The 26706-nt window shown below is 32.3% G+C and overlaps 1 protein-coding gene across 1 annotated transcript; it reads right to left on the bottom strand.

Annotated features, from left to right (window-relative positions):
- Positions 1-2: 2 nt before the first annotated feature.
- LOC111058416 lies at positions 3-26489 on the bottom strand. The gene is made up of 14 exons (XM_039429889.1): positions 26416-26489; positions 25381-25490; positions 23436-23450; positions 22911-22989; positions 22672-22727; positions 21156-21194; positions 19200-19311; positions 16714-16787; positions 9682-9760; positions 9276-9331; positions 8687-8725; positions 1907-2018; positions 1220-1293; positions 3-210 (listed from the first exon to the last, which is right to left on the bottom strand). Exons 2-14 carry the CDS (start codon positions 25435-25437, stop codon positions 187-189), a joined length of 816 nt encoding a protein of 271 aa, XP_039285823.1. The 5' UTR covers positions 25438-25490; positions 26416-26489; the 3' UTR covers positions 3-186.
- Positions 26490-26706: the final 217 nt, after the last annotated feature.

Genomic DNA, 26706 nt, shown 5'->3' with positions numbered 1-26706 from the left:
AATTCACCACCACAAAAACCCAATTTATTAAAATTGTTCAAACCCATTTACTTTTACATTTGAAATGATAACATAAGAATAATTTGTGTATAGTTGGTAATTGAATCCACGGAATCGATTGCTTTGTTTACCGCTAAATTCTGTGCCTCATGATAATCCTTTCACAAAAATGTGGAGTAACCAAATTTATATATGAGGAAAGAATCCCAGCTGGAAAAAATCAATAGGAAATGATATTAATTATAAAAGAATATTGAAATATATTATCAGAAAACATAGCCGCAGAATAGCACGTTATTAAGTACTTCAAAGTCTTAATAAATATCAAGCAAAATCCACTTTCTTGTTTCTTGTTAAGGCTGTTCGTTACACTTTTTTATATATATGTTTTTATTAATTGGATAATCTTTTTCAATATAATTATTGCGATCATTATAAGAGTGAGAGAAAGTGGCAACTGATATTTTTAAGTGGTCTAATAAGCAAGTTATGGGTTGTTGAAAGTGCTAACTCCGATTTCTTTCCAGATCATTAACGGTTTCGGATTTTCCATTGGAGTTTTTTTTATACATTCAGTACCTTTATCATTGGCTTTGTTCTAATATGCGTTTTTTCGCGATTTATGCCAAAATAAAGAAGTAATCGAAATTACAAAAAATGTTTCTTTTTTATTTATGAACGATATAAGGGAATAAAATGTTTTAGTTTGGAAAGATACATTTTTTGAATTTTTAAGAGAAGTTCTGTTGAAATAGTCGAAACCGTTTATGATCTGGAAAGAAAACGGGGTTAGCACTTCAACGACCCATAACTCGCTCATTAGACCACTTAAAGATTTCAGTTGCCACTTTTTCTCACTCTTATAATGATCTTAACAATTATTATTTTGAGAAATATTATCCAATTCAAATAAAAAAGTGTACCGGACAGCCTTAAGGGCTCGTAGTTATAAAAAATTAAAAATCTAAGTACCTTTTTTCAGTACCTTTATTCCTCACAGCATGCTTCAACTTCTAATGCCATTTTCAAGCAGGTGGGTTTTAAAAATGACATAAGTCAAAACATTTCAATAAATTTTTCGAATCCAAGTTGAGTGAGCTATAACTTGGTTTACTATGCACAGTATGTACTTGAAATCCAATAGAACTTGTACCATCACTCAATTGGTTAAAACAAATGTTTGTTTAGTTCTAGATCCAGAGAATAAAATTGAACTTACCTCTTTAGCATATTTACTGAAACAGGTTCTGAGAGATCCTCCAAATGAGCATTTATCAGCAGGATCTGCTTTTACTGAAATTGAATAAATTTGGATCTATATAAACATGAAAACTATTTCAATATTGGAATAAAATGTAAAAATAAATAATTTTGATAAGTTGGAATATTAATAAGTGACATAAAATAATGTTCGAAGAGTATGATTACCGGTACCGGTACATGCTTAATGCTAAGCCAATTCATCCATTCATTCATTATTACGGCCGCGTATAGGTCCGGCTAAATATATATTTATTTAAAAATATTTTTTAATAAATTATAAAATACGGTACTGTGTATTTATAGTAATAATATATTTAAGAATACTTTGAGAATTCTTTTTGGGATAATTCCTTTGATTATGGATACGTTTAGGAACGTACGATATCCATAATCAAAAAGATAATACTATCCAATAAAATACCTTTTCCCTATCTATTTTTGAATTTTCATTGGGAAAATCAAGTACAAGTATAACATAAACACCTGAAGCAAACAAATAAATCAAGCCATCACCTATGTAGGCTAATCTTTAGAAAAAATAAATTAAAATAATTTTAAGGTGATTTGAAAAAATAATGGAGTGATGTATGAAAGTCTCTAAATATATAAACGAGTATATAGAGGAATATTTTTATTGACTCACTTTCTTTGGTGCAAAGATCGGCGATCTGATACGTGACCTTCAAATTTTTCCCAAGGAAGTGATCGTCTGCAATTTTTCTAACTGTGTCAGGAACGAACTTGTAGTCAGAAGACTGTAATCACACCGACAAAAATTATTTTATTATCGAAAAAAATCCAAATTATTTTAATTTATATTCTTTATGAATTTGAATTATAAAATTTCATAAATGCATCATTCTTGCATTAGTGTAGACCTTGGAACATTGGAAAAAACAGTTATTGAGATACTCTGATGAATATCAATCTCAATATTTTTTGAATTCTACCTGATTTCCTCTGATTTCGCCTGTTTTATGATCATGACTCAAGAAACAAGCTAGCAAAATCGTATTTATTTATTGACCTGTGATGATATTGAATCATCATATGACTAGTGTTTTTCTTCTTATGTTTCTGTTATCAGATGTTGAACTATTTATTCTAATTTTGAATCTGTTATGAATTCATTACTGATCAATAAAGCCTAGAATGCAGAGGTTTTTCATCACAATTTATTGATCAGTAATCTAAAAATAATCAAATCAATTCATCTTATCAAATACGAGTCAATCAATTTCTATTCTCTATTTCACAATTTCTATTCAACAACAAATGTATAATCTTCAAATCTTTTCTGGAAACGAAAACTGAAAATTCGCGTTACGATGGACACATTTTTGAAACCAGACAATTTTGATGGTGATCCGAATTCTCCAACAGCTCTACAAGAATGGAACTTCTGGCTAAAGACTTTTGAGAATTTCATCGCATCTTTTGACGAAGAAGACATCGATGATGAAAGTAAGTTGCGGTTGCTTACCAACTTTCTATCTCATTCTGTTTATCAAACAATTGCCGACAAAAATTCATATACTTCGGCTATTGACGCACTAAAATCTGCATATGTAAAACCAATAAATGAAATATTCGCTAGACATAAATTGGCAACTAGAAAACAGTCTTCAGATGAGACAATTGACCAATATAACCAAGCTTTACAACAACTGAGTAAGAATTGTGGGTTTGCAGATGTTGATTCTGAAACTCATAGGAAAACATACATTCGTGATTCATTTATCCGGGGCCTCAGCTCTCATCAGATAAGACTGACACTTTTGGAGTTTGACAAGCTAACTCTTGATGAAGCTATTGAAAAAGCACGTGCCTTGGAATCTGCCAGAAATCAATCAGCTTCTTACTCTTCTGAAATAACTCTTAATGCCACTTCAAATAATTCTTCAGAAAATTCATGTAAAGAAACAAATTTGTCAGCTGTAAAAACTGGAAGCTCAAGTTTTCAAAAATGTTATTTTTGTGGTCGTCAGCAACATAAAACACGTCAGCAGTGCCCTGCACTAAATGACTCATGCCAAAAATGTCAGAAAATAGGTCATTGGAAAAATGTCTGCAAATCTACTAAAACTTCTTCATCTTCGGCGCTTATTGCAGCCTCTACTGTTCTTGAAAATGCTACAGTACAAGCTCAGGTAAACAACATTCCTACTTCTGCTTTGATAGATACAGGAAGCTCTGAGACATTTATTTCACACTGTTTTGCTAAAAAATGTGGACTTGAAATGTACCCTACAACTGGTGCAGTGTCCATGGCTTCAACATCACTAAGAAAGAACATTTCCTTTTATTGTGTAGCTCATTTAGAATTTTTAGGTCAACATTACCCCAAAACAAAATTCAGTGTATTGCCTGATTTGTGTGCTAATGTTATTGTAGGACATGACTTACTTAATCAACACTCTGAACTTAGAGTTTCATTTGGAGGAACTAAACCCCCATTGACTATCAATTATCTGGCTCCAGCAAAGATAGAACCTCCACCACTTTTTGAGTTTTTAACTAAAGACATTAAACCTATAATTACTAAATCCCGAAAGCATTCTCTTGAAGACACTAGTTTCATGGAGAAAGAAATTGAGAAACTGCTAGCTGATGGAATTATTGAAGAAAGCAGGTCTCCCTGGAGAGCTCAAGCATTTGTAGTGAAGTACGAAAATCACAAAAAGCGAATGGTAATAGACTATTCTCAAACTATTAACCGATACACACATCTTGACGCATATCCCCTCCCTAGTCTTGAAGATATTGTTTCTAAGGTCTCAAAAAACTCTGTATTCACCACTATTGACTTGAAAAGCGCTTACCACCAGGTACCTCTACAAGAAAAAGATCGACCTTTCACTGCATTTGAGGCATGTGGCCGTTTGTATCAATTTCGAAGGCTTGCTTTTGGTCTGACAGATGGTGTACCCACTTTTCAGCGAGTCATTGATAATGTTATTAATAATGAAAAACTTGAAAAAACGTATGCATACCTGGATGATGTGACAATATGTGGTAAGAATCAGAAGGAACATGATTTGAATCTCAAAAAATTTTTAGATGCAGTACAAAAATATAATTTTACAATCAATACAGAAAAAAGCAAATATTCACTTACTTCAATAAGCTTGCTTGGCTATAAAATTGAAAATGGGACAATTTATCCTGACCCTGAACGTCTGAAACCATTGCTCAATCTTCCACCCCCAGATAATAGAAAGGCTCTTGAGCGAACAATTGGAATGTTTGCACACTATTCCAAATGGATATCCAACTATTCAGATAAAGCTAAACGGCTTCTTACAGCAAAGACCTTTCCTTTGACTTCTGAAGCTATAGCTGACTTCAATCAACTCAAAACTGAGATTTCTAAGGCAGTAGTTAGTACAATTGACGACTTTGAACCTTTTGTGGTTGAAACAGATGCATCTGATTTTTCAATTTCAGCTGTCCTATCACAGTGTGGACGTCCAGTAGCATTCCTTTCTCAGAAGCTGAATGATAGTGAGCGTAAACATTCATCCATTGAAAAAGAGGCTTTTGCTATTGTGTGTGCTCTTAAAAAGTGGAGACATTTCTTACTTGGAATATTCTTCAAAATTATCACTGACCAGCGCTCTGTATCATTCATGTTTGATATGACTCATCAAAATAAAATAAAAAATGAAAAAATACAACGATGGCGATTGGAGATGTCATGCTACAATTACGAAATAATTTACAGACCAGGAAAGGACAACCAAGTAGCAGATGCACTTTCCAGAGTGTGTAATGCAACTCAAACCGATAAATTACACTCCCTACACTGTGACTTGTGTCACCCTGGAGTGACCAGAATGATTCATTGGGTAAGAACTCATAATTTACCCTATTCAGTTGAGGATGTCAGAAAAATGACTTCTTCATGTCTAACATGTAATGCCATAAAACCTCAATTTTTTCAAGAAATTGAAATCTACTCTCATAAAGGCGACACATCCATTTGAAAGATTAAGCATGGACTTCAAGGGTCCTCTTCCATCAAAAACTAAAAACAAATATTTGTTGACAATAATTGATGAGTACTCTAGGTTTCCATTTGCATACCCTTGTCCGAATATGAATTCATCAACTGTAATTCAGTGCCTTGTGAACTTGTTTACCACATTTGGTTTACCTTCTTATGTACATACTGACAATGGAACCTCTTTCAAATCCAGAGAGCTGCAGGAATTCCTTCATAATCGAGGAGTAGCCACTTCCATGTCATCACCTTATAACGCACCAGGAAATGGCCAAATCGAACGAGAAAATGGTACAATTTGGCGCACAGTGTCTCTTACATTGAAGCATAGAAATTTGGATGTATCTGATTGGGAATCTGTGCTCCCAGATTCTCTACATTCTATTCGATCCCTATTGTGCACGGCTACTAATGAGACGCCACATGATAGGATGTTCCGACACTATAGACAATCATCTAATGGTATAGCACTTCCAACCTGGCTTGCCCCTTCAAACAAAGTCCTAATGAAAGTACCTATACGAAGAAGTAAATTCGATCCATTGGTCGAGGAGGTGGATATTGTTCAAATCAACCCACAATATGCCAAGGTACGGCTTAGTGATGGAAGAGAGACAACTGTATCATTGAAAAACCTTGCCCCTCGAGGAGAAGAGAGCATTCAAGAAGATAACGATAAAAATCAAGATGATACAAATGCAGGATCAAGCCTTAGTGATCACGCAGAGCCTGAGAACAATCAAGAAAATTATCATGAAAATCAAGATGAGACAAATACAGGATTCCCCCTCAGTGATGAAGAAGAGCCTCCTGATGGCACCCTGCGAAGATCTTATAGAGAGCGCAAAATGCCTTCTTATTTGAAAGACTATTCATTGAATTCCTAAAGACGGGAAGAATGTGATGATATTGAATCATCATATGACTAGTGTTTTTCTTCTTATGTTTCTGTTATCAGATGTTGAACTATTTATTCTAATTTTGAATCTGTTATGAATTCATTACTGATCAATAAAGCCTAGAATGCAGAGGTTTTTCATCACATGACCGAACGAAGTAAGGTCTAAGACTCAAGTCGACGGTTTGGCATTTCTCTTAATATTTTTGAATGTTTATATATATTTATATGTTGCGCATTTACGGCGAAACGCGGTAATAGATTTTTATGAAATTTTACAGGTATGTTCCTTTTTAAATTGCGCGTCGACGTATATACAAGGTTTTTGAAAATTTTGCATTTCAAGGATAATATGAAAGGAAAAAGGAGCCTATACTCCTTATTCTTCTTATCCCATAGAGTGATGTGGATAATTTGCTACACAGTGATTCAATGTGCTCCTGCCATGTCAAGTTTCTATCTAATATTATGCCCAGGAATCTTGCTGAACCCGAAATCTCCGCCTCAGTATACAACTGGCTCCCAGCATTCATGATGGTCCTTGCCTGTGTTTTAAAGTTTACTATGGTACTCTTTGAACTGTTTATATTTAATTTTAATTCTAACAAGGCTTTTTTTGTTGAGGCTATTGTTGTGTTATAATGTGACTGTAGTTCCTCCTGGATTTTTCCATTTATTATTAATGTAGTGTCATCAACAAAAAGTATGCATTCTGAAGCTCTTGGGAGTTTTTTAGGCAAGCTATTAATATAAATGAGGAAGAGTAAGCGCCCCAGCACAGATCCCTGTGGCACTCCGTTTCTCATAGACTGGGGCAGAGACCTAGCAGTCATTTTTCTCCCACATTTCTTATATTTGAGCTCCACAATTTAGTACCTATTTGTCAAGTAGTTTTCCAGCCATTTCTTTGCCTGTCCTCGTATCCCTATATATTCTATTTCTGACAGCAGAATCGTCCAGTCCAAGGAGTCAAATGCCTTCCGGAGATCCAGGAAAACCGCCGAGACCCTGTTTTTTTGCTCCCAGTTCTCTGTAATTAAGTGAATGAAATTTTCTATAGCTGTATCAGTTGATTTATCGTCCCTGAATCCATGTTGATATTGGTGGATCTTTTTAGTTCTTTTGAGAAAGTTTAATATCTGTAGGTATATAGCTTTTTCTAAGTACGGTATTTAGATGGCGTTGGCAGATTTGATATCGGTCGGTAGTTCTCAATGTCAGTTTTACAGTTGTTCTTGTGTTTTGGATGGACAAGTGATATCTTCATGCTGTCGGGCACTATTGATTCTCTTATTGAAAAGTTGATTATTTGTAGGATTGGGTAGGCAATTTCCTTTCGACAATGGTACAGCAGTTTCCCTGGGATTCCATCTATACCTGCTGAGTACTTGTGTTTTGTTTTTGCGAAAATCTCAAGCATGTCCTTCTCTGTCACTCTCTTGTATGCCTCCAGCAATTCCTCATCACTCTGTTCCAATTCACAATTAGCAGTGCTTGATGTCTGACGGTCTGTCTGCTCTATATTTAAGAAATAATTATTGAAGACTTCCACTAGGTTGTGGGGATTTTTTTCTAAATTGCAATTTATCCTCAGACAGACTCCCTCATCCTCATCATCATTCATCCTCTTCTTTCTCTCTTCATTTATCACCCGCCATGTCTTTTTTGTCTGGTTAGTTGACCGCTTTATTCTCTCTGCTAAATGTCTTTTCTTTTCATTTCTGACTTCACAATCATATAATTTCTTCAGATAGGAATATTTATCCTTGTGATCCTGATCTCCAGTCAGCATGTATATGGTATTAGCATCAAGAAGCCTCTGTCTCAATTTTCTAATTGTTTCTGTTATTTTGAATTGGTTTTTTCTCAAGGTGCCAAGTTTTTTATCTTTAAACGGGCAGATGCAATTTAGATGGTACTGCATTGTTTTGATAAAAATATTGTACTTATCATTTACAGATCTTGTATTTGTCAAAATTGTAACTACCAAAATTTCTTCTATTGAAACGTTGAGTCAATAAATGGAAGTTTTCCACCTGACTTCAGTTGTTGATCACCAGAGCATATTGAATTAATAATCATAATTCAAAATGATACAGAGCAAGTAGGTATACGTTTGCCAACCGAGACCCTTCAGTCTGCTAGCACTGCCTGGTCGTTGGTTCGAATCATGCCGGTTGAATGGACGTTTGATCATCTCATCAAATCATCCACGCACAAGATAAAGGCTTATGTGGGCATCATCCGCAATAGAAAAATTAGAGCAATAAAAAAAAAATTAAAATTAATGAATGAGTTGAGCTGGGTTTACACCAAAGTTATTAACAAAATGTTAATAACTTGATCCTTAAAGATTCTATTAGATTGAACGGAACTCGACAAACACACATCTTCATCATGTGTATGATAAGTTATGTTCAATCTAATATAATCTATAAGAATTGAGTTATTAACATTTTGTTAATAACTTTGGTCTAATCATAGCTTAAGTTGAAAGTTTATACGGATTATTGTTAACTTACCATTATCTTCATTGCTTTGTACATGCAAGTTAGGAAGCACTGGAACAAAGAAATTCATTAAATCTCATATTCAAGATATTACATGTTCTTCTCCTATTTTCTCATTTCTATCGATATTTTAAGTTTATATTGTGTGTACTGCACCTTTGGAAATTGTGTGAAAAAGCCAAAATGAGTTTATACTAGGTCATATTTGTTTCCATTAATAAAATTACAGTATTTATATAAAAAACACTTACAATTAAACACAGAACCGGAAAAAACGCAAGATAATATATTGTACAAGAGCATTAAAAAATGAATTGAATACTATTACTCATTTATAAAATCATAGAAACATTTTTAGGCTAATCAAATGTGGTCAATATAGATATTTTCGACTAACAATAAACCCTACCTATTAAAATTGTCTTTCCTCATTATTTATTAATTCAATTCTATTCTTTACTTTAGAAACGTGAGTAGAGATGGTAGACTTATAAAGTGGTAAATAATTACTAAAAAAATAATTCACCAATTAACACAATAAAGTACCGTAGTCTACAATAATAATGGAAAGAATTTAAAACTAAGTTTCTAATCAACTTACATTTTCAAGATGGCTCTCAGACACAACATTGACACCAACCAACCTTCGTGCGGTATCTGAAATTTACAAAATAAAAAATAGATGAATAAAGTTTTGAATCTAATAGGAAGCATAAAATAAATCAAATAAATTGTATGAGAGAAAATAATTGAATTGAACCTATATATTTAATAACATTTCTCACAATACATGGATTTATTCAATAAAATAAAATATTTCAATACGTTGTTCAACTTGATATTGAAATTGAACTGAATTTATTAATGTAGTAAAGTCTATGTAGACTGATCAGTAACAGTCTGATAAATTTATTATATTCATGTTTTAATCTAGGATTGTAGAGTTTTCTAACCAATGATTGAAAACGAATAATTTTAATGGAATGAACTTGAAAATTTCAACTCACCTTCAGTGGCTCCAACTTTTTTCAAACAGGAATTTTTAATTTTTTCCAATTCTGCTGCTACTATGCCATATGCCATTCCCTGAAAATAAACATTTAATGCATTTTTACTTTCCTTGCCCTACTACCATAGGTAAGGAAAGTATTGCTTTCCAAAAAAAATTAAGGTACCCCAATTTCAAGTTTTCTATACGTTTCAAGGTCCCCTGAGTCCAAAAACATGATTTTTGGGTATTGGTCTGTGTGTGTGTATGTGTGTATGTGTGTGTGTGTGTATGTCTGTGAACACAATAACTCCATTCCTAATTAACCGATCGACTTGAAATTTTAAACTTAAGGTCCCTATACCATGAGGACCCGACAATAAGAAATTCAATAAAATTCAATTCAAGATGGCGGAAAAAATGGCGGATAATTACTAAAAAACCATGTTTTTCACGTTTTTCTCGAAAATGGCTCTAACGATTTTCTTCAAATTTATATCATGAATAGCTATTTATAAGCCCTATCAACTAGCATAAGTCTCATTTCTGGGAAAATTTCAGGAGCTCCGTAATATTCTTGAGAAAAATGGCGGAAAATGACTAAAAAACCATGTTTTTCACGGTTTTCTCGAAAACGGCTTCAACGATTTTCTTCAAATTTATACCATGGATAGCTATTTTTAAGCCCTATCAACTGGCATAAGTTTCATTTCTGGGAAAATTTCAGGAGCTCCGTAATATTCTTGAGAAAAATGGCGGATAATGACTAAAAATCCATGTTTTTCACCGTTTTCTCGAAAACTGCTCTAACGATTTACTTCAAATTCATACCATGGATAGATATTCATAAGCACTATCAACTGGCATGAGTCTCATTTCTGGGAAAATTCCATGAGCTCCGTAATATTCTTGAGAAAAATGGCGGATAATGACCAAAAACCAGGTTTTTCACGGTTTTCTCGAAAACGGCTTCAACGATTTTCTTCAAATTCAAGCCATGGGTAGCTATTCATAAGTCCTATCAAATGACATGAGTTTTTTCCTTGGAAAATTGCAGGAGCTCCGTAATATTCTTGAGAAAAATGGCGGATAGTTACTAAAAAACCATGTTTTTCACGATTTTTTCAAAATAACTTGACCGATTTTTTTCAAATTCATACTCTGTATAGTTATTTATCAGCTCTATTAACTGGCATGAGTCTCCTTTCTGGGAAACTAATAGGGGGTCCACCCCATCCTTGAGAAATGGACTTTGTAACCTCCTTCTCGTGCATGAGGTAGGTAGGTAGAGCAGTTCATAAAAAGAACACATAGTCGAGATATTTCATCTGTAGAACAGCTGTTTTGACGACTTTAAAAAAATGACGACTGAAAAAATCATTGAATTTCACAATTTACACAAAGGAAAAAGTACTCTAGAAACAATTATATATACACATATACAAAAGTCTGATCGTAGTTTCGAATATGAGCAAGGAAAGTTGTGTGAGTGTACCACACCAGATTTTATTTCTTTAGGGCTACTTTAAAAAAAAAAAAAAAAAAAAAAAAAATATATATATATATATATATATATATATATAATATATATATATATATATATATATATAGCACATAACAGAAGACACTTTAAAGTTTGTAATATAAATTAAAACAGGAGACACAAGACATAAATAGATTGAAAACACTTGAAAACTTACATTAGAAATGGGGGAAATGTTTTAATTTATATATATATATATATAAATCTCAGTAGGTACCCTTTTAAATTATTTTGTCACAACATGTTTTGGACATCAATCACTTGCAAATGCCATTAATGTCTGAAACATGTGACAAAATAATTTAAAAGGGTACCGAGATTTATATTTTTATTCATATTTATTGACGTTTTTCAGTTCAATGGAGTTCTACAATAAACACATTCACATAGCCAATATTCCAACATAGAAAGAAGTGAAAGAATGTTTAAATTGTTTAACCAACTTTAGTTCAAAACACAGAAAACTACTATTATAGTACAGTACTTAAAAATAATAATTAAAAAATTCTATGATTTCCTCTAATTTGAAATGTAATAAGTAGTTCATTTTTCTACAATAATATTCCAGTAATATTTCTAGAACCATCATTCTCGCAGAATAAAAATGAAATATTATTTAAAAAAGATCATTCTGAATACTTACCCTCATGAATAATAGGACACACAAAATTAAAATATACCCTTTCATTTTATACTTCTTGTTATAAGGGTTGTGAAAGTTTGGTGTTATAATGTGATAAGAGTAGGCTATAGCTATTGCCGATGATCTTCCAATCTGTAGGATAACTTTGAAGTGATACGTAGAAAAACTGAATGAATCTGTGACCGGGATGCGAATAAAAATGATAAAAATTAAGTTAATACTACGACCAAATAATAAAATTAATTATTCAGCTATCACTTTTCAATCACAAAAATTAATTTGATTCAGTGACTGAGCGGAAAATTTCTCATTCAATTTCAGGAAGTTGTTCAGGATATCCTGATTTTTAAAAGTATCTCACTTTTATAATGAGATTTGGATCTTACCTTGTTCATAGAATATTCACATTATAACATACTTTTCTACAATATTACTGATATTGATATAATGTGATGTATTCTCGGTCGCATCTGTACAATTCACAATTTTAATTCAAGGTTTATTACATATCTATTAAATTCTGTTTATTTAGATCCGAGATCAGTTCATCTGAATTGGCTATATTTTTATATACCTTACAGTAACTTAGTTGTTTCATTACAATGATGTAATAATTGACCATAATTAAAAATGCCTTATAAAACAAGCAAGTTTTAAACATATCCACTAAGTATATACCTATTTTGCCTCTGCTGCTGTTTACTTATTTTGTGTATAAAGATTATTTGATTTGATTATCAAGTTGGAAAATATAACCATATCAAGAAAAACAATAATTGATAAAGGCATTGACATTTTTGTGATAATGATATAATAATACCAAATACAACATAAAATCTGTGGCATTTTATTCTTCCAGAATTATCAATTTTCTATATGGGACCGGTTTAATACGGTTTGCTTTGAACAGTAGTCTAATATTGATAAAAATCTGAACACGGAATATTACAATACTGGTATTATTATCAATTATCAGATTTATTGTTTAATTTATTGGTACTATACAAGAGTACTATCATGACAGTCATTCGTATCAAGGTCATTGAATGAATTACATTACTCCCGATTAACATGCGACATTATTATTTCAATAAAAAAGTTGAAATAAAGAAGATTCATTCAACTACAAAAATTTGTATTATTTTCTTGGAAATTTGCTTTTGTTCATTCATATCAAGACATAGATAAATGGAACACAAGAACACAAAATCTTCTTCGATTTTTTTGTGTTTAAGAGTATAATGTATAATTTGAACGTCAACAATTTAGACCGTCTCCAAGGATAGACTTATCATGATGCTTCAATGAGATTTTAAAATAACATTAATGCATTGTTATCTTCTACATAATTATATTATATACACATGTACCGTTTATAAAAATAAGTTGAGTAATTGATTAGTCATGACAATTGTAATAGAATAAGAATATGAAAATTATTATTGTAATGGGATAAATCCAATTGAATTCATAACATGGATTGAACAATAAATGAATGACAATGATAAAAACCCGTTAACAATGTAAGCATATATCGAAGATATACGTGGAAAATAAAACTGGAAACCATACTTTTAAAACCAATACTGTACCGTATTATAAACTAAACCAAAATTGAATATAAGGTAACGGAGAACAAAAATTAAACGAGAAAAACAAACCTTTTATTCAACCAATACACACAATGAAGCTTAGAAATATCAGAGAATATATTTTCTCTTTATAGTATGATGCAGGTGATTCCAAAATGTCCATTAATTCAGTCAAAACTACAAGTGAGGGAAGAAGCCATACTGGAAAAATAAATTGTTATTACAAAAAATACAAAATACACCACTAGGGGATAATATTTATTATGATCATATTGCTACAGGAAAATATTCCTCATAAAATACTTGAAAATAATGATAAGATATTGAATACCTATTTGATAATATCAGGGAGAATATAGTTTCAGAGACTATATAGTCCAGTCACTATATACATTGGTGCATGCAATTTATATTGTAGTTCTGATTTTTTAATATATTATTTGGGTACATAAGAGAAGTCCAGAACCGATTTCTTCATGCAAAATTTCCTTGTGCTAGATACAGGTTGGCCCAAAAACCTCGTATTTTCGGCTCCTTTTCCAGTTTTCAGCTATTTCTGCCAAATCTCGTAATCGGACAGAAAAATTTGCTCTCGCCTTTTTTCTAGAATATTAAATTCTGAATAAAATGAGATTATTCGGAACTTCCTATCTCCAATGAGTACCAAGTTATGATTTTTCAAAAATGAGTGTAATTTGAAGAGAAAATCAATATTTGATGAATTTTAGATTTTTATCAACAATATCTCCCGATTGTTACCATTTAGATGTATAATTCAAAATCCCTCTGGGCGTATTTTTGTGCTCTACAATCTGAGATCAGGTAAAGTGCTCTATCTCATATATATTTCCAGGTACACCTGACAACAATGCTCCTTGTATTGAGAAAAACACCTAATTTTTAGCTTCAACCATCATCACCAATTATATAGTCTTCACATTGATATTTCGCACAGTGAAATAAGTTCATAAGATTATGGTTCTATTTAATCTATATAAGTTCATGGATTATGATTAAGGTTCTATGAGAATCACCCGTTAGATGCACTTCATTTCAGTACCGGTATTTCATAGTGGAGAGGCGCGCTTAAGGACACCTCAAGGATCAAAATTTCAAACACTTATAACTTCTGACACAATGCTCAGATTTCATAGTACTACACTTCATTCTTCTCGGCTCATCAAGGCGGTCCAAAATCATGCATAATAAGTCGAATTGGGTTGAAAAGTGGAAAATTTATTGTTGAGTGTACTGAAGCCCATATTCTAATACCCCAAAAAATGGCCAATTTCTATGTTCAAAGCTGTATGTCTTTTGAAATACTCCTAAAAAAATTTCCAAATCTAGTGAGCATGTGAAAATTGTTCCCCTCCGCCCACTCCAATAAATAGAATCAATTCCAATACCATTCGAAAGTAAAGTTACAGAAGATTTAAAAATGGCGATTTCAGTTTTTACATTTTTTCCGTGATTTTACTGTTGATCAAGAGTTTCTAAAACGAGTCTGATACATCATAGAAACTCTCGATTGATTCCAAATTGTAAATAAATTCTTCCTCTACTAGCTCAGTTGTCTAAAATCCATCTTGAATAACTTTTCCCTATCATAGTACTGCCAAAACCGTTAATATGATGAAAATATCTCCAATTTTCGGATTTTTTTCAACAATCAAATCTCACTCTACGAAAATATTTTTCAATAAATCGTTTACAGCAGGTGAAAAAGGAAATTATATTGTACATCTCCAGATCAAGTAATGATTTTTATAATAAGGGGTTACCGAGATACATAGCTTTGAATATAGAAATTGGCAATTTCTTGTGCATTGGAATATGGGCTTCAGTACACTCAACAATAAATTTTCCACTTTTCGACCGAATTTGACTTATGATGCATGATTTTGGACCGCCTTGACAAGCCGAGAATGAAGTGTAGTACAATGAAATCTGAGCATTGTGTCAAAAGTAAAAATTGATTGAAATTTTGATCCTTAAGGTGTCCTTAAGCGCGCCTCTCCACTAGGAAATACTGAAATGCATCTAACGGGTGATTCATAGATCATAATATCATAAACTTATGTCATTTTGTGAAATATTAATGTGAGAACAATGTAGTTGGTGATGATGGTTGAAGCTGAAAATTAGGTGTTTTTCACAATACAAGGAGCATTGTTGTCAGGTGTACCTGGAAATATATATGAGATAGAGCGCTCTACCTGATCTCAGATTGTATAGCACAAAAATACGCTCAGAGGGATTTTAAATTATACATCTAAATGGTCACAATCGTAAGATATTGTTGATCAAAATCTAAAATTCATCAAATATTGACTTTTTTCTTCAAATTTCACTCATTTTAAAAAAATCAAAACTCAGTACTCATTGTGAATAAAGAGTTCCGAATGATCTCATTTTATACAGAATTTCATAATCTAAAAAAAAGGCGAGAGCAAATTTTTCTGTCCGATTACGAGATTTGGCAGAAATAGCTGAAAACTGGAAAAGGAGCCGAAAATACGAGGTTTTTGGGCCAACCTGTATCTAGCACAAGGAAATTTTGCATGAAGAAATCGGTTCTGGACTTCTCTTATGTACCCAAATAATATATTAAAAAATCAGAAATACAATATAAATTGCAAGCACACCCCCTATTTTATGTCTATATTGACTGGACTAATAATGAAATGACTATTATTTATTATACATGGACTACTAAATAGGTATAGGCCTATTCAATGAAGATACAATTGACACCGACATAAAGCGACACTAAAATGATCAAATCAAAATTTATTCATAAATAAAAAAGCCCACATCACAATGAGAAAATACTCTAACAACAAAATTGTGAATCCTTCTCCCCACATATAGATGAATACATAACATGAATTCATAACAAATAATAAATGAAAATGTGTTGGGAAGATTTCTAAATAATAATATTATAAATAATAATAATAAAGAATATTCCTATCAGTAGCTAAGTAAAGTCAAAGAATAAAGATAATGAAAAAAACACTATAACTTTTCATGAGCAGCTGAAGAGATTGAAAAGAAAAGAATAAATAAATCAGCAATAAAAAGGGAGAAAAAGGAATAAAATCAACTTGGTGTGGGAGATTGCTGGATTAGATATCGTAATGACAAAATAATCATGACAAAATTTTTTTATGACAAATATTCCTTGAGATTGGGAAAGACAAAAATGGAGATGAAGACTCAAGAAACAAGTAACATCAAGAATATTATGATCTTTCATCAATAAACACTTACATCCATTCCCTTTTTTATAAAACATGCTCTGAAAGACTCTCCAATTGAACATTTCTCATCAGGATCTGCTTTTACTGGAAAGGGAAACACATAAAATATTAATTTTGAATAAAATCAATAATTGAATCACAAAATTACAGAAAATTGAATGTTAAAATAAGATAACATCCAGGTTCAAGGAATATAAAATAATATGAAGTTTTAGGATTAAAATATTTTGAAATGTTTCGCTGAGGATTTAATGTCATAATTTTGGAACAGAATATGTTATGGCTGAAGACTGTTGTATCTTTCTTCAATATCATATTGCTTGATCCGATATATGAATAAATGGATACGCCATACTCACTCATTTTTGTATTCTAATGATATGTATTATATAATTTATGATTATATAACCATAAATGACAGAGAGTTGAATGATTGAATTGACAATATAGAGTGTTACTATAAACGATTCATCGGATTTTGATAATAATATTCATAATTACCAAAGTGAGGCCTATACATTCGAAATAAATAAATCATTCAAATAAAAAATTCTCTATTGGTTCTTCAATACAATAACTATATAAAAAAAACCTTTCAAAAATATAAGAAACCAATCACCTGCAAAGAAAATCCTGTGCGCAGGTGAAAGTTGCTAATACAATTCAATATGAGTAATTAAGAACTTACAAAACATGAATTAAGAAATTATATAATATAATAAAAGAAGATGATGAATAAGAGGAATAAGGGTGAAAGAAAGAGAAGAGAAAGAATGAAAAAGAAAAAAAGAGAGATGACAAATATAACATTGAAACAAAGATGAGATTTTATATAATCTTTATATCAATGGAAAGAGGAAACTCTATAGTTTGAATCTTTATTTAGTAGCCCTGTATATTGTCTTTCGGAGGTGACGATAAGCCGTCGGTCCCGATTACCTAGAAAGTAGTCGTCATCTCTCATCATCATCCCTCTCACTCATTATCCACGCATTAGCCTAAGAGCTTATATGGGCATCACCTTCAGTATTATTATTATTATTGTCAATTATATAAATCATATAACTTACTGTCATTTATGATTATTAATGTTATGCGCAGTCATCAGCTGTCGATATGGGTTAGGCCAGGACTTTATATAAAGTACTTCGTATATAGGAGGTCCTGGTTATGCCAACCCAATTAACACATCAGAGAACATATTCTGCACCGACGTATATTTTGTCGTATCGTGTCGGCGAGAAATCGGTGTGAAAACGGCCAATGGCTGATTGGGTTGGTGTCAGTGGCGTTTCCAAGGGGGATGGGGGAGATTGGGATGATTTTGGAATAAGTAAACAATTAGGAATCTAATTAGTCTAATTAAGAAACTAATCAATATTGAATTATTTGATTAAGATCATGCAATTTTGAAAGAGAATATGCATGACATAAAGTACTGTATTTCAAAGATAAAACATACAATTGCAAGGAATATTATTATATTATGTAGAGATGAGTAAGGAGTTGGTTTTCACTAAACCTTTCTCTGTTAAATTCATCTGCTCTAGAGAGGAGTAGAAGTCTGAGGAAGGGCCCTATCTCAAAAGAGGCAGCCTTTTTCTGGTACACTGACGGTTCTCTCATTGAGGGGAAATCTGGCTACGGGGTGTACAGTGATTCATCCAAAACACAAGTTTGTGCAAGTCTGGGACAAGACTGTACCATCTTTTTGGCAGAAATTTGGGGCATCATGGCTTGTGCCAACATAGGCTAGACGCTATTGCAACAAGCATATACGACGTAGTAATCCTGTGAGACCGTCAGGCAGCCCTCATGGCTCTTGACTCTAATGAAATGAAGTCTGAATTGGTGTGGGAGTGCCACAAAACACTCTGCAGGTTTGCAACACGCAACTCTGTGCATCTTGGTTGGGTATCTGGCCTTGTAGGAGGTAATGAGCATGCAGATGAGCTTGCTAAGCGGGGATCCAGTATGCCATTCTTTGGTCCAGAGCCAAGCTGTGACATAAGCAAAACAACTGGCTTCCATACAATAAGTAAATGGTCCATGGACTTAAATCACCAGCAATGGAAAGGTCACCCTGGTCAAGCACTCGGCAAAATGCTGCTGGAAGACGCAAGACCTTGCTTCACCAGCACGCTGGTCAGTCTGGGTAGAGGTCAGTTCAAGCAGTTGATTGCTTGAGAACTGAATGTTCTCAAGAGACTGCCAAGCATATCATACTGGATTGCGAAATACTTGCGGCTAGAAAAAGGGTTCTGTTTGGCTGCAAGCAACCAGGTGAGGAATGGGATGTTAGTATAGGGAAAAAACTCCTGGACCTTGTAAAGGACACAGGAATTAGTTTGCCTAACTAACATACTTGGGACACATAACAAGCTTTGCTGATGTGTGAGGTTCTTTGGATCTTTGAATCCGTCCCTTCAAAAACATAAACATATGAAGAGATGTTATAAAATATTCATTGTCGATAGAGGTGAAAAAATAACTTACTCTCTGTGGTACAAGCGTCTGCCACCATTTTTGTGATCTTCATGTTCTGTCCATATAGGAGTTGATTGGCGATGAATTTGACTTTTTCTGGCACAAATGTGTCATTAGGCGCCTGAAACCAGCAGTAAGATTATAAAATTATGCATGAAAAAATTACTCTTCATAGTGGAATTTGTTAGATATTTTGTTGTAAAGTTTGTTTGATGAAATTATTATTTTACTAGTAATCTGTGAATACTTTTCATCTTGATGTTGCTTTTTTCCATGATGAAACACTATAATTAACTTTGTTGTGACCAGACACTGTGAATATTAAAAAAAAAACACTTACTTTTCTAAGGTGAAATGAGGAATGAATTTCACTCCTGAGGAGGAGCTTCATCAGTCTCTTCATCAGGCTGATGAAGCTCCTCCTCATGAGAGAAATAATGCATTTATCATTTCATCATGAAAAAGGAATTGGTTTTCAAATATCCACGAGATTAGATACACAATGTCTAGACACTAGAAAGTTACTTCATATCTGTCTTAAATGAGACCCGGGTTTGTAAATTTATGTATTTTTCATTTCATTGATTTTTGATTGATTGAGTACTTTATTTATGTAGATCACAATATATACTGGCTTATACACTTATATATAATATCTTACGATACCTACAGCAAAATTATAGATGAATTTTCATAATATAGACTGAAAAAATAATTATTGAACTGTATATGATATGAAAAAAGCAATTTGGAATAACTACAGATATTATTGTTAAGCATCTACATAAATTGGCGGAGCTTTGGACCTAATATAAATGTCCATTCTTCGGAAATAATATTCAAAATATCCTTCCCACTAACTCTCTACCAAAATGTAGGATACCAAATTTGATAAGATATGTAGAGATCCTAACAAAATCCTAACAAATCTATGGCTGGTCGCTAGTTAATTTAATTCTACAATCAATGTAATAGTACAAAGGACCTCAGTAGAATAGTCTTCACTTCAACACAACGAATCGAGGCTGTGCAAAGAAAATTTGTCAGAATGTTGTGTGGAAGGTGTTTCCCTCAATTTCAAGGACTAAGGCGATTTCTAAGCTGTTCTGCTGCACTAGATAACCGTATAAAAAACTAATTGTTATGATGTACGGTATATCTTTGTAGCTCACTTTTTTTGCACAAATGAATAAAATTACATATATTCAATATCACTTTGAACAATTAATTACGACATAGCAGTCAGGTTTAGCAGCTACCCCCGCCGCCAACAGTTCAAAAATTCCCGCCACTCCCACAACACACGCTGCTTACTAACCATAAAATGTATTCAACAACGGAAGTGACAGCCAGTGTTGATGAAGGGCCTAGTGTCCGAAAGCGCCACCTGACTGCTATGACGTAATTAATTGTTCAAAGTGATTATTTAACAAGCAGTTCGTAATGGAAACAAACATTGAAGAGTAATATTCAATATATGTAATACAATAGTATAATATTGATGAATTAAATTGGTTGATGATATTCAATGAATCATGCATTGAAATTTAAGCAATTCATTATAACTCATTACTCTCAGTTTATTACTGTGTGGGAAGAAAAATATGTATATTGTAGAGACAGGAAACCCGGTTCAGAGTGGATAGAGCAAACAGCTTTGTTTCCCACCCACCCCTTCAGATGCACTCCGGGGAATAGTTCGCGACAGCAGAGTATTTTTTTATTTTATTCATACTCAGAATTTCCAATAAAACAAAGACACATGCTTGAGCTGATAAAATAAAAAGTAGGTGTTCCTAGAAAATATTTTCTTTCATGCTAAAAACAGACGATACAGATATGAGTTTTGAAAATCTATTGATACATATTTATAACAATTACAAAGGATGAAAAACGTACAGTAATCGATTTTAGAATAAAAAGGAAAATTTTTAATTGTAGAGTTCATGCAAAAATATAGCTTACCACAACTCCTAAACCTTTGTATACACAGGCCAAAAAGCACTGAAAAATAACAATAAAATGGATGAGTGCAAAATTGTATTGAGAATTTGTTTTACTTTTTTTATTTTGATAGGAATGAAACTTCTAACCAAATCACGTTAGATTTTAATAATAATTCTTAAAAATCAACTGATTTTAATTAGTTCTCTGCAACAACATGAGCATAATGTATAAGGGATCCAGCCAGTGGCGCCATTTCACCAAACTGCTGGGGGGGGGGGGGCAAAAACCAAGAGGTATGAGGGGGGGGGGAAGGAATACCCCCAAAGGATAGAGGGTCCTGGGTTTTTCCCCATAAATGTTACATTCGAATATGTTATTATATTCTTCATTTTTTCCAGTTTTTTACAAATGTGGTTGAAGTATCATTACAAACATATACATTATTAATTTTTAAATCATGAAGTATTTATTAGAAATATAGGCCTACAGAGAAATAAAGCCCTGAAGTAGGAATACACTGAAACAGATTTCTTAAAAGTCATGAAAAAAGATAAATTTTTGTTTTACAATGACAATTACATTGGGGATCATATTCTAATGGAAAATAACTCTCAGTGAGAAAGCTGAAGAAACATTAAGCTGTTCCCATAATTCTTACCAACTCTGTACATACATTTTTGATTGTCTGATTGTGCCCTTTCTTTTGCTTTCACTGTGGCATCTTGCAACTTGTTAATATTCTCACGTTGAAATATATGCAATCACTCACTTATTGTACCCTGATAAATAATTGTACCCATTCTATATTTAAGCTTCAACTATACCACAAAGAAAAATATATTCTTTATTACTCCGTACCCGTAGCCATACTTTCAGGGCAATTTTGCTACATTGTTGATACTGTAGAAGGAATTATACTACTGCTGTTTAAACAGAGTATTAAATCAGTATGAGATTCTAAGGACTCGTGTGGATAGACCCGAATTTTCATTATTTATCTAATTCTTGGGGGGCCTAGGCACCCCCTGCCACCCCCTGAATGGCGCCCCTGGACCCATCACCCTGGCGTCTGTGCTGTCTAAAATTATATACATGACAACCGCTTGGAACTCACATTGGACAGTTGGCTACTCAAAAATAGCTCCACTAATTTCATCAGTTATGTGTTGAAAAAACTTTTTAGTGTGTCAATTCCAATCTTCAACTTTTCAATTTTCGATCAACTTTCGACCATTTTTCAATCAGAAACTCACGAACCTTCGATACATTTCGTATGAGATATAATTATTTCGTACTCCGTGACACACATGGGAAAGTTGATTCCCAGGTCATTAGACGAACTTTCCACGATTCACACATGAGACCACTTCACACACAGGGCAAGTGGAAGTGCGTACAATATTATCCACATCCTCAGAAAAATAAAACCCATTTACATAATAATAATAGGTATTGGAGTATAATAGCCTATAATAGTGAATTTTCAATTGAAAGTTGATATTTATTTTACTTATAAAACTACTGAATAACTCACTTTCTCAACAGTTCCTTCTGGGATGACAGGCTTTCCTATCAACTTCCTTACAACCCCTGCAACAAAAGTGTTAAAACCGTAATTTCAAAGGAGAAACTTTGATTGTATACGATTATGATTGATGTGTAACAAATGATAAATGACTTGAGAATATTAAAAAAACCTACTCTTGTTGTTATTATTATGATAATATCTCAGACTGGAATTCAATCACCATAATATTCAGATATCTGGCTTACCGTTCTTAGCACCACTCTCCTTCAAGCATTTCGTTTTCAATACTGTTAAATCCATTGTAGGGCTGGAATTTGCTTCTTCCTGCAAAATAGAGTTTCATCAATTTCAAATTTCAATTGGGCATGTACGGTATTCTATTTATAATCTATTACATTATAGCACTGATGAAAGAACCAATAAATATTATTCCTTTTTTTATGTAATTATAGTGTGATAATATCGTACTAATTTATTCATAATAGTCTTTTTTCGAAACGTTTATTCATCAAAGTTTGGGAGAAAGACAGTTTTTGGCTATGCCTGTGTCTTCTCCCAATCATATAATATACTTCTTTATCAATTGATTCAATAAGTACATCATCAAAATGATAGGACACTATATTATATTAATAATGATTTGAAATTGTATAATTTGTACAATGAAATAAATATAATTAAATAATGCAGCTAGTATATCTGCTTGTAAAAAGTGGGTGATAATAACTTATAAGAACTAGATTGTATGAAATATTGTCTTGAACACTTACCAGAATGATCAATCCCTGGAAAACAAATAAAATTAGAAGTTTCATTGTAGAATTATTGGAGGTTGTTTGATAAATATGGAAGAAAACTAGAAAAACTGGAATATTAGGGTTTCTACAGCTCAAGAGAATATTGTGTTGTGAATGAGAATTCAAAGTAAAATTATTTCTCGTAATTGAGACAGTATTCAAATTGTTTATTTACTGTCATTTATCATGCGATTTTAGTGATTTTCAATCTTTTTCAATCTAGAGTAATAATGATAAATTATGTAATAAATAACTCTATTTCAATAGAGTAATAAATTATGGAAAGATCTGATTAGTATGCACATAACAACGAACATGAGAGATCTGTTATCAATATGAATTGATTTCCCTGATATGTGTGTAATTTTCTATTTACATTGGACCTAATAAATTACTGTCGAACACTTATACAATTTTTTCGAGTATGATATCCGAAAAGTATTTGAATAAGAGCGTGATGTATCCTGTTGGCTAAGAGACTATTTGCTATAGATTTGCAATCGGTGTTCAGGCTTCAGATTTTTGCTGAGGGTGCTGCCCACATATATGATCTCCATCAGGCTTGTGCGTGGGCAATGAGATCGACGGATGATGATGATGATGAGAGCTGTGTGAACCTCTGCGTCAGCTCTAGGTGGGTTCCGAACCACCTAGGAGTGATTCAGACTCATGAATATGTCTCATAGTTTGTAATTTTAATATAACTTAAAATAAGTTCATCAATAAATAATATTCCTATTCAAATCATTCTCAAATTCAATAATACTTTCTCTTGAAATAAGGACTTCTTTATTTTCTCAGAGAAGACGATCCAGAGGCTCCCAAACTTATTATCCAAGTTTTTTAAAGAGTAGGAAAGTTAGAACAGCCTTCTATATATTGCCGAATGACCAACGAAATGTTTGCCGACCGATATATTTTTGATCGGACTATGGATTTACAATTTTAAATTTTTATTCGATTATTTTCTATTTTGGCAATTTTCAATTCAATTACAAACTGAAGGTCTTAATAATATATTATTGTAGAATATTCAAGTAATATACTTCTGTATCACATTAGGCCTACTCTATGACTGTTCATCCTGCCTGGAATAATTCTAATACGGTTCTAAAAATTATTCAGTACGAAGGCCTATACAGTATATAGGCCTACAATTCTATACGTCGTAGACCTGCACTCATTAGTATGGGTAACACTCTATATAGTCTGCAAAAACTTTATATATTAGTCTGTAAAGAACTTCATATCGAAGTGAAAAGTGTAACTTTAAAGTATTGTGCTCACTATAACCTTGTCCGGTTTCCCATTAGGGAACTTTGGACTATATACGGCGAGGTGGAACTACCCTTGGGACTCCCCACCATTCAAAGCCATACGCTAATAATAATAATAATAATTAGTCTGTATGTACTATATTACCCAATCATTATGATTTCTTTCTTCAAAAATACACAATTCCATAGCTTATTCAATAATATGCAGATGAAGGTATCAGCTCTGGAATAATATGAAACTATGGAAAAAGAATCAGAAGAAATTAAAATACTAATTTTCATTATTCCATGTGTATAACTGAATTTGTTGTAACTTAATTCGATATGTTGATTTATAAACTAATCTTTTTGTAACTTAATTAAATATGTTGATTTATCTATAAAATAATTCCTGGTACAGTAATCAATTTCAAGTTTCTTGGCAGCTCAGTTCTCTTGTGTGAATAAGGGGTTTTAAACATCAATGAACCAATGAAAATATTGTTAATTGGACATTCTAAATTAAATAATGAATAATTAACAGTACAGTACTCAATTATTTTAATAAATTGTTGGCATGCGAGAAACATGGAGTGAATAAATATTCAAACATAATTTTTTATTCATTACAAAGCTTTTTCTATCCTAGAAAAATAGGATACCTCTGAATTATAGTGATGTGCTTTCAAATAGAAATCATAGCCAGTCGATATTTTCATAAAATAGGTAGTTGTATAGCCAATCGGAACTACAAGTATGGAAAGAAGCTCAACTGAAAAAATAAATAATTATTATTGAACGAAAATCCAAATTAAATGCTGTAAATCACCCTGAAGACTTCTGCTAATGCAAATATTGACAACAGGGTAAACAGCTAGATGGAAATCGATGAGCCCTATTATTCAAAAATAATTTGTCAGCCCGGTAAATTGATAATTATTGATTTATTAGCATTTGAATAATACGATTTCTCAGTAATTTCCATGTAATCTGTAGAAAAAAATAAATCTTAGTTGTAACAGAAAATATATAAGTTACCGGTACGAAGTATTAAAATGAAAGTATAAAGTGACAAGGTACAGAGAGATAGACTACTGTAAGTAAACTTTGATAGCTATTAGATGAATTCTTATAATAATTTTTATAGATTTAATTAGTATATTTATTACATACGATAATTTTCCAAATGAATTATCATTAAAATGAATAAATTAGAAGACATCAAATCTTCTGGTTTCCTGTATTCCAATAAGCTAGAATCGTCAAACTAAAAACACAAATATTATATTATCAACATTATAAATTATCTTATATTAATATATATATATATATATATATATATTATATATATATATATATATAATATAATATATGAATATCAATAATATCTGACGTTACAGATATTCAGTTTTGAGTGGGGTAAATTATTGAGAAATGGATACTAAGAAGTTTATTCTCTCCGACATTGGTACAGTACTGATACCTTGTTGAAATTCGACTATTGCATTATTTCGAACAATCGATATTAGAGGTTAGAATAAAGTTGAGTATCGAATTGCGAAGTGCTCTGTTTATTATTACTAATTTTTAAATTTCACAGTATTTTTTAGTACAACACTCTTGTAATGTGAAAAATAACTCATTCATTTACAATTGCAATTCTTCTTGTTTTTTCTTCTTCTCAATTCATTCCTTACCTCCTTTCCCTTTTTCACGAAGCAGGCTCTAACAGATTTTCCGATAGAACATTCTTCGGCAGGATCTACTTTTACTGGAAAAAATAAATTAAGAAATTCGTATATTCTTCTACTAGATTATAATTTATGACATCTAATTAATACAGTATTATAGACTTTTAATTTTTTAAATAAAAAATACAGTTGTTACAGTACAGTTTAGTAGAAAGGTCTTCTCTAAAATCTCCCAAAGATCTTTCCTATAGTGAGGTCCACGTTATAATGACAGTATTTGATCAACTTTGGTTTTGC

This window comes from Nilaparvata lugens, chromosome 6 (assembly GCF_014356525.2).
Source record: "Nilaparvata lugens isolate BPH chromosome 6, ASM1435652v1, whole genome shotgun sequence".
Taxonomy (NCBI): Eukaryota; Metazoa; Arthropoda; class Insecta; order Hemiptera; family Delphacidae; genus Nilaparvata; species Nilaparvata lugens.
This window is presented reverse-complemented; position numbering and strand designations above follow the sequence as displayed.

Excerpts from the sequence above, each read along its gene's own strand:
- LOC111058416 (XM_039429889.1), bottom strand. The coding sequence starts at position 25,437 with ATGAAAATATCGACTGGCTATGATTTCTATTTGAAAGCACATCACTAT. Across the intron at positions 16,788-19,199 it reads AGACGCTTGTACCACAGAGA|TAAAAGCAGATCCTGATGAG; the intron begins GTAAGTTATTTT and ends TTCCCTTTCCAG. Across the intron at positions 9,761-16,713 it reads TTATAAAAAAGGGAATGGAT|GGAATGGCATATGGCATAGT; the intron begins GTAAGTGTTTAT and ends GTTTATTTTCAG.